The sequence below is a fragment of the Cygnus atratus genome, chromosome 3 (genome assembly GCF_013377495.2).
Source record: "Cygnus atratus isolate AKBS03 ecotype Queensland, Australia chromosome 3, CAtr_DNAZoo_HiC_assembly, whole genome shotgun sequence".
Lineage (NCBI taxonomy): Eukaryota > Metazoa > Chordata > Aves > Anseriformes > Anatidae > Cygnus > Cygnus atratus.
In genome coordinates, this window is record NC_066364.1 from 32617985 (window position 1) to 32632987 (window position 15003).

Genomic DNA, 15003 nt, shown 5'->3' on the forward strand with positions numbered 1-15003 from the left:
TGGAACAGGTTGCCCAGAGTGGTTGTGGAGTCTCCTTCTCTGGAGATACTCAAAACCTGCCTGGATGCCATGCTGCACAATGTGCTCTAGGTGATCCTGCTTGGCAGGGGAGTTGGACCAGATAATCTTCAGAGGTCCCTTCCAACCTCAGCCATCCTGTGATTCTGTGAGACCCCTTCCACATGCACCCAACTCTGCCATCATCCGCTCTGGCGTCATCTGCTTTTGGAATATGTGCATGCTGTGCCTCTGATCACACTGTCCACATGAAGGAATTACAGATGCCCTCCTCTTTCTCCTTGACCTCTTCCCACACAGATCTGAGCTGACATTGTCCAATGGACTGAGGACCTGTTGGACCTAAGCACAACCTGGTGCTGTGTAGTGTCTTTGTATAGTGTAGTGTCATGTCAGGAGTCAGGTACATATATCTGAGCCTGTGAGAAGGAAAGGGAAAGGACCAGGAATTTCTTACAGTTCCTTCCAGCTTTTGATTAGCATTTTTTGTGTTTCAGGTGACCTAGTTCAAATTGTACTGATGGGCTTGTAGATAACGCAAGTGCTTGTGTTTGCATTGACTTCATCTTGTCTATGAACTTCAACTTCATTTTAGTCCTACTATACTTCTCCAATATGATACCTCTGTAATTTATATTCATGTGGTTGGGCAAATACATACAGCCCTTCTGAAAACAGGGGAAACATCTGTACATCTACTGAAAAGGATAATTTTTTCTGCCCAACTCACATGATTTCCCATCATTTGCTTCAACTGTGAGATCCCAGACCTTCCAATCTATTATTTATTTATTGCTTTTTGACACATTTTTCTCATGTTTATTATTTATCTCAGTTTTATTCATGCATGGACAGTATTGAGTCTTCAAAGGAAAATGAATTCATATTATTTATGTTTGTCTTTGAGAAACAACTATATATATTTCATGTGTCTTGAATTATTTAGTGGAAATGCTGTTTCATGCAATGTATATAATCTGAAACTAACCTCTCAGGGACCTCCAGTAAACCTTGTTCTTTTCTTTTCAGATCACATTGACAACCATTGGCTATGGAGACAAAACTCCTCTTACTTGGCTTGGAAGGCTGCTTTCTGCAGGATTTGCTCTACTTGGCATTTCTTTCTTTGCACTACCTGCTGTGAGTATGCTTTAAAAAAAAAACTGTAAAAAGGTAATAGAAACTTCAGTAGCTCCTACTGCTGTTACAATACAAAAAGCTGAAGGAAGATTTATAAATGAAGAACAACTGTTTAAGACCTTTTGCTCTGTGACAACGTAGGTGAACTGGTAGCACCCAAACAAAAGGTTTGGTGTTGCTGTCATTACTTGAGTTTTGGGGATTTTTTGGGGGCAAGGACAAAGCAAGGAAATAACCCTAAATTAGGTAGCATACTACTGTGTAAGACTGAAATTTCTTTCTTTTGTTATGAATTATGACTCATATATTAGCGCTTTTCTTTCAGAAGTTAAAAAAAAAATAAAAATAAAAATCAGCCAATATGTTTCTCTGGATTAGTTTCTATTAAAAGAAAAGTAGGATAATCCTCATTTTTGTGAGTGTAATCTACGACTGTGAAAGACTGAATTTCCTTCCTTTTTCAACACAGTATTAAATAAGCATGAAATCAGAAGTGATATTTGTATTTTGTTGTATTCCATCCAGTGCAATACCTATGGAAAATCAATATTTTAATACTTGGATTCGTTATCTATAGATAATTATAAAATATGTATGTTATAATAATACAGTTGTTTTCAACCATATAGATAAATCAAGGTTAAAAGTCAGCATTTGCCAACAGTATTGAATCATCTAGTGTACTGCATTTATTTCTTATTTTAAGCACGGGGAGTATTTCAATACCTCTGACATTATAATGTGTTATAATTATAATTATATTACATTACCTGTTTGTGAATCTTTGACATTTAATGGCAGCTACTGTAATTAATTCTCTTTGTTACCTAGTCACCACTAGCAAGAAAGTTAGTCTTAGCAGAACTGCAAAGAAATGGAAAAGATGAATAACTTTACGTATTAGAGATGCCACAACTTTTGTTCCACATGCCTATATACAGAAACTGATTTTCCTCACAAACACCTTTGTGTTGAATCTGTCTGTAAAACAAGAGATATGCGTGAATCTTTTGTGCAATTTTAATGTTGTCTTATCCTGACTGAGAATCAAGTGGAAATGTTCTTTCTTATAACACAGGCATGGCCAGCAGAAATGTTGCGCTCCTTCCAAGCCAAGGAGGGAAACATTCTCAGTTTTGCGTCTATTTAGCAGGAGTCAAATTTATCTTACTTATTCAAAAGTAAAAAAGACAAAAGGAGAGAGGTTTCACTGACTTTTTTTTTTACATTCATATAGAATGAGCAGTGGGGATTATTTAAATATGAAATAGTGAGAGGAAATGGTCTTAATCAGTTAAGCAAGACATTTTTTTTGACATCTCTAAAATCAAAAGTTATAATAAGCACTGCAGATATGGATTTTGTAGTCCATATATATCTGGCATATCTGGCAGCTGGTCATTTCATCATTCTTGGCTTAAGTTCCTCTGAATGTTCCTGCCTATATATATATGTATATATATATATATATATATATATATATATACACACACATATATATATATTTGTATGTGTGTGTGTGGCCTTTAGATTTGCAGGAACATAGTGTAGCACAAACCCAAGCGATGGTTGGGATGAGAGGTCACTGATAGCACCACAGATGTTATCTCTTAAGGAGTCTCCTGTCTCACTATGAATGGGCACTGTTAAACCTTATACAGCCATATACCATCATAAATGTGTTATCTGAGGTACACATACAATTACTTCAGATCAAACCTTTGTAGTTGATTGTGTATTTCTAAAAACAAACAAACAAACAAAAAACTACCTACTAAAAAATGGTGTCTTGCATTTCAGGGCATCCTTGGTTCAGGATTTGCATTAAAAGTGCAGGAACAGCATCGTCAGAAACACTTTGAGAAAAGAAGGAATCCAGCTGCCAGTCTAATTCAGGTAAATATGAAATCAGTGAAAAGATAATAGTAGGGGTTTTAAAGTACATACTGCAGCACATTGTGATATTTTAATTTGTGGAAATAATGTTTAACAGAATGATTAATTTCATGAAATATGTTTCTTCAGTGATTGCAGTGTGTTTCCATAATTGTGTATAAAGAATTTCCATGTGCAGTTTATGAGTTCTTCCATCCCTGATGAAGAAACTGAGTCAATTGCATTCCTGTAGTTGATGAATTAGAATTGATCCCTGGAGAACACAACTGACAGAACAGCACTCTTATCTATATTAAGCAAGTTTTCACTACTACAGGGATTAGAGTGCTCCAGTGAGTGACATACTTGGTGAAAATGAAGTGCCCTGTCCAGAGAATTGATTTCAATATTAGTCAATTCAAAAGCTAGAAAAGTAGGCATGAGCAATTCCAAAATGTCTGATTTTTTTTAAGTGGTTTCAGCTCCGGTGTTGACATCATGGTGCCAGTCAATGATTTGGAGTTTTTTTTTGAAGCAAAAGCAGCATAATATTTGTTAAGCAGCTTTTTTTTTTTTTTTCCGTTAACTTACTTAAAAATGAGAAAATCCTCTAAAGAATGTTTTTCCACCAAGCTTTATTCTACTTGATGCATTGGGGGAAAAAAAATAATAATAATAAGGTGAAATAATCTTCTAACATCCTAGTTTATTTTCTTGTGAATCCAAGTGTTTTATGTCTACCACATATGCTCTTTGTTTGTTGTTTGTTTTCATTCTGAAATAATAAATCCAGATAAAGAAGCTGCTTAGCTGAATACACTAGTGTTCCATGTCAAGTTCAGGTTAGATGCCAGGATGTTTTTGAAGCATTCTTAAAGTTCATAAATGCTTTTCATTATTAGTATTCAATGCTTACTAAATATTAAGTATTTGACACACAATATTTATTAGAATAATTAATAAATATAAATCTGCTCTTTTTGCATCTATTGTACTGTAGAATGAGTGTCTGGCATATTTTCTAAAACATATATTCTAATCTACTTCTACCATGAAATTAAAGTTTGTTTGACAGAGGATAGGTATAATAGACTTAGGTTTTGGATATAGCTCTTCTTATTGTTGTAAGACAGTCCAACCGGAATAATTGTAAGACAGTATGCTAAATAAAGAGTAGCCATCTGACTGATCTCAGAAAGTGACTCTCAGTGGGCAAAATTGTTGTGAAAAGAAGACATTTGTGGCGGGATCTCAGAAGTGAATGTTGTTCAGCATTTTTATGTCCATTTCCACATTCAGCATTTTCAGTCATCTGGAAATTAATATAAAATTGCTGGTGGAGATATTGCCAATAAAGAAATTTGCCAGTATATGGCAGAATAGTAAAGATGAGGGCAGCCACATAGGAATGAACCTGAGTATGATCAGGATGACTTTATAGGCTGGAATGATTCCAACCAAATGACTTTATATATCGAACACAAAACTGTTCATCTAGAAACAATGAATTCAAGGTATTTATATAGGACTCCATCCTAATACTAGAGGCTCTGGAAAGCATGTGAACAAGGGTGAGAAACACAGAGGAAAAAGAGTAGGGGAGAAGGGTCAAGAGCTTCATACAGGTTACCAGTATGTTACTCCTCCAAGGTTAATTATAGTCCTTACATACAGAACAAGAAATGTATTAAGTAGATATGGCTGATATTACCACCATATATAATGCTGCCGGTACTAACATGCTACATATCATCTCAACAACCAGTTTGTAAATGAGGCTGCACAATTGGAGAAAACAAAGAAGAAAAAAAATTGGGGGGCAGGAAGAGCCCTTTTCTGGAGAAAAAGGTTCACGTTTAGAAATGTAGGGTGGATCTCAACTGTATATCATTATCTACTGTAACAGTGCCCATTTTTTTTTAATTGTCTATTGTGGATATTGACAATGAGCTACCATGGAAATCAGTGCTTCAGTTTTTCATAAGAATGTCTATTTTCCGATAAGTGACTGTGTAGAATTAGTCCATGCTAACTTCTCTGTTGCAATAGATACACTGTGTGCTAGAGGCTATACCTGGCTGAAAGATAGCTAAGCTATCACAACAGAAGACTGAAATGTATAATATGAACATGCTTTTCTCAATTTGTTTAGCTTATAAGAAGCAAACAGTGTGAATATTATTTGAATATATAAATCCAGAGAGGAAGTGCTGGAAACTACAGGACTTTTTAATGTAGCAGACAGAAACATAACAAATTTCTCTGGCTTCAAGCCAAAACCAAAGAGTTTCAAATTTAAAATAATGCAGATTTTTGACAATGAGAAGGATCAAGCAGTGGAACAATTTACAAAGTAAGTGATAGCCTCTTCATCTGCAGATGAATTCTAGATGCATTTGTGGGAGATGTACAGGAAAACACAGGGTATTAGACGCTATACAAGAATACCTGGATGACATTTAATGGTTGACAATATACAGGAAGCACAGATACTCAGCTAGTACAAATTAATACAGTTATGCTGACATTAGGGAAGCTGTACCAGTTTGTAGAACTAAGGATCTGTCTTACTATTCACATGCAGTTATAAATCTAAATGGTGAATACATTTTCAATGCTATGCTTTGGTCACTCACCTTTGAAATGAATCATTTCATAGTTTTAAACATTTAGCAATGTTTCAAACCACAGAGAATATTTCACTTATCTTCTAAATGCTTTCAGTCTGGTTTTCATTATCATTTACAAAATGTACTATGACACTTTCTTTACCTCAGACTGCAAGTTTGTGTGGGTTTCCCCTATGGAATTGTCACAAATAAATCACTGTGATGTTTTTTTTGAGCACCTTTATGTGCTGAATATTTTCTGGTATTTCCATGAAGCTAGTAACTCTTACCATACCACACTGTGATTCACAAGAGCTTTGGTAGGTTTTTACTAGTAATTACTTACCCTAACGTAGACATCCCAATCAGAGCAAAATCCACTCTCCGTAATCAGTGCGGTGGCATTGTCACTTCATGTTCTTGGTTCCTTTGTGCTTTTCTATTGTTTCCCCATACCAGGCTTCTTGGCGGTTTTATTCTACCGACGCCAGCCGAACAAACCTGACAGCCACCTGGCGATATTATGAAAGTATTCTTCCTCCCCTCAGGCATGTATCAGTGCTATGAATGATAAAAGAAAGCCATGACTTGTATTGGTTACTAATCTGCTTTTCAATTTTTTGTTTCATCCCCTGCTCCCTCTTGCCTTGTTTTTCTTTTTTATCATATATCCTGCACGTAGTGTGTATGGCGTAGTTATGCGGCTGATGAGAAATCGGTTTCCATTGCTACCTGGAAGCCTCATTTGAAGGCCTTGCATACCTGCAGCCCTACAAAGTAGGTACAAATATGGCAGCTGGTGCTGTTCTTGATGTCTGTTCAAGCTTATAGAGAATTACTATTTGTCTGTTTTGTCTTGTTTTGTCTTCTTAAGTCCTCTCACCAAAAGTTTCAACTAACAAACCAGACCAATATTGTTTAGGAGCCTAGTACAGTGGGACAAATCACTTCCATTTATCTAAGAAGTAACACTGAGCACAGGCATTAGAAACATTTTACCCCCAAAAAAAAATTAGTATAGAGAGGTTAGTGTTTCACTACTATTCCTACCAGCTGTGCATTAATATACTCATTAATAATCACAGTCCCATTTTGAAGTTACACAGATTCCTTCTAAGTGCTGTCGGTAAAGTTATATTCTTATTTGTAATAGATCTATAGAACACACCTATTGGATAATGCTACACATTGACTAAGCAAAAATATCTCCCTATAGTCTTGAAACTTTTAATCCTGAACCAAATCCTGGTATAAATTCACGTGACTCCATGTAAAACACGAGTTTGCTCCAGGTGAAGATCAGGTCTGAAAGGCTATGCCTGACCCGTGGGACCAGGGAACACCCCTCAGTCCCAGCTGCACATGCTGATAGCACTGCAAATGAACATTGGGGTGCCAACCAACAGCTCTCTCCCTCTCTGCTCTCCTCCAGACCCTTGTTTTTATGGGGCAGAAACACAGATGGCACTTCAGCTAAATTTGGTTGATCAAGGACCTGGATTTGGGGAGGGCAATGGAAGTAACACCTTCCTCTTGCTCTAAAATGGCTCTGCGCAACCAAAAGCAGGCTCACTGGGAAGCTCAACCCCTAATGATTTGTCCTTGGCATAAACCTCTGTTTTGGTCACAGCAAGCAACAACCATTTGAGCAAATACACATATGAATACAATTTTTCCTTTAACCAATGCAATTTGCCCAGTTTGAAATTATGTCTAATGAAGAAAATATTAATACAGATCTTGTTCCTTGAGTTAAAAACTATTTTCACACTCTTTGACTAGCCTGTGCTTCTATAAAAGACTATAGCTGTAGAATACATTTCTAAAGGAACACAGCTTTACGGCATTTTGCAGATGAGTGCACTGGGGAATTTCCTGCTTTTTGTCATAACTTCTGCTATATTCAGTATCTCCTTAGGGGAAATTATATCCTCAGATATACACCCAGTCAGTGGAAGGTAACTAAAAACTCCTGACGTCACAGAATCCTGATGTTCTGCAAACAGAAAACACTCAATGTAGCACTGGCCATCCAAGACCCTTCAGTAGTTCAATTAAAGATTTACCAGAAGGTAGTAAGGTGACTGATAGGGCACAAATAAGGAAGTAAACGATACTCAATAAAGATCAAAAAGGAATGAAATACGAGCCTTATGGGAAAGCTCTGATAAGCGTCCTAACTGTTGTTATTGCAGACAGTGCAAGAGAATTAGTGGTTTCTCCCAAAGCTGGGTGATGAACATCCACATGACAGTAAAAAGGTAATTCTGTGCCAAAAAGCTCAGCCAAAAAGAGGTTTGGCTGGGTACCCAAAGCTGATCTTTGAATTTCAAAGAGTTGACAAGAACAGAGCCATAAGTAATCCATTACCATAACCATAATTCCAAAATGCTTCAAACTAAAAGGAGCTTTTAGATTAAAAGTTACATGGAATATTGATTTTAATAAATCTGTAAATTTTTTTGACATATACAAACAGATTGAAGGCAGCATTGATATAATCGAATGGATATAAAAAATACATAAATAATGAAGTTGTATCCAACCTAAAATATTCTAAAATATGACTGTCCCTCAAAAGTGCATCTAATTGTAATTTTAAATGAGCCTATTGCTGTGATATCCTAAAATTAAACCTTTTTATTTACCAGAGATAACTTTATCTAATAAGAGCCTACAGCTTTCTGTTATATATGTGTCAGCAATGCATTTTGCCTAAGTGCTTTGCCAACTCAGTCTGCAGTGGTATGTACTAAGCATGTTATGCATGTTTTAAAACAACTGAAAAGTTTATTTTTTTCAGAAGCATTGTAGTTATGAGTCTTGCTTGAATGTCTTTGTGGTTGCAATGTAACGTGTGTATTGTACACTAATTCACACATCCATTTATGTTTAGCATATATCTAACATCATCTGTAACTGAGTAATCTGATTACTATCTGCATAACAAATATGTTTTTCCCTCCCACTCCCTGACCTGAAGAAAAGAACAAGGGGAAGCTTCTAGCAGGTTTGTAGTTTCTTTTATTTCTTTTATCTTTGAAATCTCTGCTTCTTAAAGGCTTCTCTGCACAGTAGGTTCAATAAACTGTAACTGCTGATAATAGTTACAAATTGCAATTGTATTTAACTTGGTTCGATAGAGCAATGATGCTGAAATTCACTTCTTTGTCCTAGTTCTTGTATGGAAAAAATAGGCAATTTATTACTTTTCTAAGTACTAAGTACTTGTTGAAGTGTTTTAATGTGGAGGGGGAGCTCAGTCGGAGCTGTGGTGGTAGCGAGTGAAGCAGCCCACACAGACCCTGCTCCTGGGGAGGAAAGTGCCCACTGGCCCCTGCCATAAAGCCGATGCCATTTCCAGAAACCACAGTGGAAGGCACAGGCATGTAGCGTAATTTGGCTTCATGAAACGGGGCATCAGCCCTCCATTGCAGAGCGCTGCTGGTTTTCACCCAGCCTGGATGCTGGCTGAGGACTGGCTGCCTGCAGCATGCAGAGCCAGGGCTATCTTCACGTGACAAATAAAGCCCCAGAGATGCACAGTCTGAAGGCAATAAGTGGAAACGCTGCTCTTTTTGCTTACTTAGAGCTTGAATACTTAGGGCCAGGAAAGGACTTGGTGGCTGCAGAAGAAATTATGCTGCCTCCAAAACTAGTTAGGGATGGGAGTCAGCAGGTGTTGGGCAGTCAGCACTCTGGTAAAGCACAGTCAGAAGACAGTGGAATTTGCTTCCAAGGTGAAAATGATCAAAAGCCAAGAAAAATGTACCAGTGACACTTGCCCTGAAATGCATCCACCCCTGAGTTGTACTGTGGTTCACAAACTCTTTTTGGTTATTTAATCATCTGTGGGGAGTCTGAGCACTTCAGCACCCAAAATGCAAAAATCAGGTGGAAAGTCTTTGCAGAAATTGCCCATGTCCCATTTTTCAGATTGCTCCTGAAGTGCACGTAACTGCTGTTGGTATCACAGTATCTTGAAGTGACTGGATTTGCTTTGAAATGTCCCCTGGGAGCACTTTACCTACTCTGGCTTTTGCAAGAAAGAGTCACTGTCAGTTCTGTGACTTTTCACATGTGCTACCTCTATAGGTTCACTGGCAATGTATTGATCTCATTAAATTATTCCAGCCCGGTCGAAATTTTTGCACTTGCCAGCCATATTTCCTACTCCTTTGACATCAACATTTAGAATTGCTTTCAGTTTTTTTTAAAGGTGAGACTGAAGTTGGCAGTGAGTATGTATCTCCAAAACAATGATCTGTGCAGAAGAGAAAGCTTATTCCCAGATGTATCCATGAGCACTTAAGGACATGAATTTACTTACAATAAGTAGAAACTAGATTTAAAAAAAAAAAAAGAAAAAAAAAAAGGATGTCAAAGTTACATCACCTCCTCCTTATTAGGGATAACCGTTGTGGTTTAAAAGTTGTCATTGATTTAGCCATATTTTTTCACTTTATTTTCACTGAATAAAGGATGCTTGTCCCTTCAGAAAACCTTAACTCCTATGTGCGCTTCTGCATATTAGGGTATAACAAAGAACTTGATAACTTTTGAGATCCTGGTCTACAGCAAAAACCTACAGACCACTCAGTGCCTTTTTAAAAAGGTGTGCTTTGTCAGTGGCTGTTCACTGTTCTTATGCTGATATATTGCTGTATGTTTGTATCACTTAAAATATGCTTATATTGTCTTCTGTAGTAAAAATGTAAATGCAAAGTGCTGTGAAGTACTTAGAGAAAACTGTCCTCAACTATTTAACTTCTTTCTTACTGCAATGCTGAGTGACTTGCATGGGATGCTATGTGAACTGCTTCTTGTTTCACTCTTTAAACGAAGATGTGTTTGTTCAAGTAGTGCACTGGATTGCTTTCTGAATATGCTCTTTACTCCATTCTAATAGCAGTGGAGAAAAATTCTTATTACTTTAGGTAAAAGCTGTTTTTTCTTTCCTACCAAAATGAATTTTGTATTTACAGAAATGAATTCTTGCATTTTGTCATGCATAGACCTCCAGCCTTTCATTAGGCAACTAAATGTTGCTGTATGAGTTAAGAGAACTGCGCTTATGAGGCTGTAGCTTCACACTGATTTTAAGAAAAATATGTTCAATGCATTATAAGTTGTATTTCTTAAAACATTATGCATAAACATTCTAGTTAATTGTTTATCAAAAGTAAGTGTGGACAACTTTCTGGTGTATCTATGTCACAAATTGAGATATTTCTGTAGATCAGTGCTAGAGTTCTGCAAGGTATTTAGAAAGCCCATATATGTTAAATTGTCTATTTCTATAAATACACACTGAGCACAAATAGTTTTTATTTCTATTCAGTTATACATTGTGGCTGAAATTCTTCCTATGCAAGGAATGAGGTCAAAACCAGTGAAACTTATGGCATCCTGAGAGCATAAAGTCTTAAGCTGTGTGTAGGACATGCATTGTGTCTGCGAAGAATGAATTTCACCTGTCTAGTTTAGGCTTCTTTTAGCTTTGTAAGTAGTGAGCCTGAATACAAATTCCCTACTTAGAAAACTCTCCGTGGTGCAATAAGAAAGAGCTGCGTGTATAGGTGTTCGGGGGTGAAAAAAGTCATCCCTGCTCTGAGAGAAGCATGTAAATTGTACTCTGGAATTCTCTCCATCTACTATCTCATAGCTGTTTCTAAAAGTAGATTTAATGCAAATTATTATCTCTGCATGTGCTGTATTGAAAAGAAATTGCCAGTGATGAAGAATCTTACTAGAGGTGGAAAGCCTAACCCCTCACCTAGCAGTGGAATGCGTAGTAACATGGTCCTCTATCTTCCCTCACTCCTAGTAAGCTTTGTAGTAATAAACAGAAGCTCTTCAGGATGTACACCCCTCGGAAACATAGGTATTCAGCATCCTGCCTATTCATATGATGTTTGAGAATGCCAACTAACATCAGGTGCATGATTCATTTATTTTCCCCTCCTTAGAGCTTTAAAGTTCCTTACTTCTCCAAAAGACATTTCCTGAATTATTTTTTTAAGTGCTCGTAATTTCTCTTGCTGCTTGTTGCCTGTAATGACATTAATGGCAATAATAACAGTTCTTTGAAATACATATGGTCGAATAATTGCAGTGTGCAGCACGCCATGATTTGCCAAAGCCCAGTTTCCCTTCTCTGCCTGAGACTTGAACTTTTGGAATGTATCACTCTGTAGAGATCTAGAACAATGTTTGAGTATTTAGATAAAGACATTTCCCCAAGTCCAAGAGGATTTTTACAACCATGGCAGTTGAGTTCTCCATCTAATAATTAGTGGGGAAAAATAAGATATAACATGCTCATCAATATCAACAGTTAAAATGTGTAAAAATTATTGGGAAGAATCCCCTTGGACACAGCCTGTGGAAGATGTGCCTGCATCATATATTGGAGGGTGAAGGAATGCATGTGAAATCAACCATCTGCTTCAGTTGAATTCTGTTGAAACTGTGTCTCTTACCAAAAATGGTAATTCCTAAATGGATGGAACTTATGGGAAAAAAAAAAAAAAAAAAAGTACAAACTGATGATAGTAAATGGAGGGGAAAAAAGTTTCTCTTTATCCAACACTGTTTTGGCAAAGTAAAAAACATAAAAACCTGTTTTGTTTTGTTTTGTTTGACATTTGAACATTAAGACATTACATCCTTGGAATCCTTGTTTTTACTCATTGAAGGTATGAAATATAACACTATGTTTCTTGGATTCAGGCTCCTAGCATAAGACTGGTGGAGAAGTTTTGTACATTTGAACTTCAGGCCTACTATCTGTTGCACTTGTATTTGTCCAACTTAGCTTAATTTCCATAAAGTCATCTGTATCTTGGTAAGAATCAACATCTGTATTCATTAGAAGTTAACTGCTGAAAGCTGACATGCACTTTTAATTGCTGTTATTTGTCATGGGTGATAACTTTTGTCAGCTTTAGCTTCTGTTTCAACTTGACATCCAAAGCATTCTTTCTCACCCTCAGACCTTCAGTTTACTTCTGATTAATTTCAATTTCTTCTTATTTCTACTTCCACCAGTCTGCTCAGTATGAAGAGCTGAGAAATTAATCATAAATTTTAACTACTGGAAAGCAGTAGTGCTGCAGGTCTGAGGCTGAAGTGGGGCAGAGGATAAACTTGACCAGAAATGTAGGAAGGAAAATAAGGGAGTGGGACAGGGAGGCAAAGAAATGTTCTGTTACCCGAAAATTATAGTAAGATTGTCAATCAAAACAGACAGAACTGTGAGTACTGGGAAGAAAATCAAGAGTTTGTTGGCATTTATCAGTTAAAACAAAATCTCATCAAGTCTAGTCGTTTGGTCCACCACAGTGTTCATTCCCCATGCACTGAAGCTACAGTGACCTCTAGTGTCTCTAAACACCTATTCCTTCATAAATCAATGACGGATAACATTTAAAGAAGAAATAAGAGCTACAAAGTTTTTTGCTATCACAGGGAAGTGAGAGGCTCATCTATGTATTGACAGGAGGAATGAGTGGTAAGATTCCGCAAGTAACCTTTCAGAAAGGAAAAAAAAAAAAAATCACTTCCATTTTTTCCAGAGGCTTCAGTAGTAATTAATCTCCACTAAAAGATGCTTCAAAGCTCCAGTGTTATCTGTATGAATGTATCCCACAGCTTGCAACCTGCAAGAATAGAGGTCCAAAGAGATACTATTTCCAGGGAAGATTGTAATAGAAAGTTAATACGTATATAAACCAAACGGAATAAACTATCAATCACATAAGGTAGAAGAAGTGATGGACAGAGACACGTCTAAAGGAATACAGAGATAACTGGAAATAGCTGTGGCTCTCTACAGTCCTTGTCATTTAAGTCTGATACAGGAACCTGTGTAATTTGAGAAAGCATTTACACATCCATTTTCCCAGTTCTTCCTAATGGTTCTTGCCTTTTGGACCAGCATTCAAGTTAGGGAGTACTCACAGAGACATGTGAATGTCCCAGGGCATTAACAGGTTTACATTAATTGAAGGGATTTCCTTTGGATATCTTGTAAAAGGAGAGGAGAAAAGGGAAAAGAACAAAATATAACAGGCTAAGTCCTGCAAAAATTGAAGGATTTTTAGCAGGGCACTGGACAGCACTAATCCAGCCATCATTAAAAACGAGTAAAGGGCTCTAAAGGCTTCAGTGGCCATTGATGCAAGTGCAGAATGCCCAAAGGTACTTGAAAGGGCATAAGATTATCTCCACTCTGTATCTCTAATACTGTTCCCATCACTATTGCAACAGAGAATCAAGAGCCAAGAACTACATAACCCATAAGTGAAGGGACTTTCACTGCGGGAAGAAGCCTGGCTGGGATGCGCCTAAAATGCTCTGATTCAGTTATTTCTACATGATACATTATTTATCTTATTAATCTTATTTATCTATAAAGAAGAGCCCCAAGGACAGCAGCTTTTTTCTCCCAGGCTCCACTGGGAGCTCTCCTGGCTCTCACTTCTCCCAGTGATTCTCCACTGCTGCAAGTCATACAATTTATGCCTGCACTGAATAGGACCCAGTGGCTTTAGGAACATTTCCCACCAGTCTCAAAATAGGAACAGGGATCCAAGAGTGAACAACTGCTATAACCAGTGTCTTTGGAGAAACTCTCAAGATGCAAAACAGTTTCCAAACCAGGCTTCCTTCAGAGGCTGCATTTCTCTTCATGATGCAGCATTCTCTGCATGGACCCTCGGCATGCCATTACATTGCCATTGCTACAAAGCAGATTTATTTTTTTTTTTAAAGTGTGAGGTCTGCATTTAAAATTAATATTTTCATTCTCAGTGTTGCACTTCTGCAAATGTCTCTAGTACAGATGAAGTGTCTACTGTTCCTTTCACCATTGCTTTGATTTGGAGAACTAAAGATATTCAGGTTAAGTAGCCATTGTGTGTGGTTCAGTTTTTATAAATGAAATAACCTTGTGTACAAATCATTTAAAGGCAACCATTGCTTACATTAGGAAAAATTAATTAACGTGCTTTTTTTCATTTTTCTATTTTAATTTTCAGTTTGCAGCTGCTGAGATTATAAAAAATATGGTCCATGCTGATCTTTTTTATGTCTAGATTATCAATTTTCCTTTCATTTTAATTGGATGCAGGGGGAAGAGAGCTGTCCAGAAAGTTTTTCCTTTTAACATTTGTCAAAAAAATTATAATTTGATTTCATTTTCAGTATCAAATACAATTTGAGCCATAAGAAGAGTAAAAAAAAGCACAGGGGACACATGCATAGAAATAATACCTATAATAAGAAGTCCATTTTGAGTCTGTTGCTCATGTTGGATAGTATGACAATGCAGTAATGTGGCTAATAAATATTTTCCAGC

At 36.9% G+C, this 15003-nt stretch overlaps 1 protein-coding gene across 2 annotated transcripts in view; it reads left to right on the plus strand.

Moving 5' to 3' along the window:
* Positions 1-15003, plus strand: part of KCNQ5 (potassium voltage-gated channel subfamily Q member 5) — a 289251-nt gene that overhangs the window by 246009 nt on the left and 28239 nt on the right. The window contains exons 6-9 of one of the 2 annotated variants that reach the window (XM_035543083.2): positions 1048-1158; positions 2959-3054; positions 6325-6419; positions 8626-8652. In XM_035543083.2, the coding sequence (XP_035398976.1) occupies positions 1048-1158; positions 2959-3054; positions 6325-6419; positions 8626-8652 (329 nt within the window). The remainder of the gene's footprint in view (positions 1-1047; positions 1159-2958; positions 3055-6324; positions 6420-8625; positions 8653-15003) is intronic. The other variant, XM_050709515.1, reaches the window with a different exon arrangement.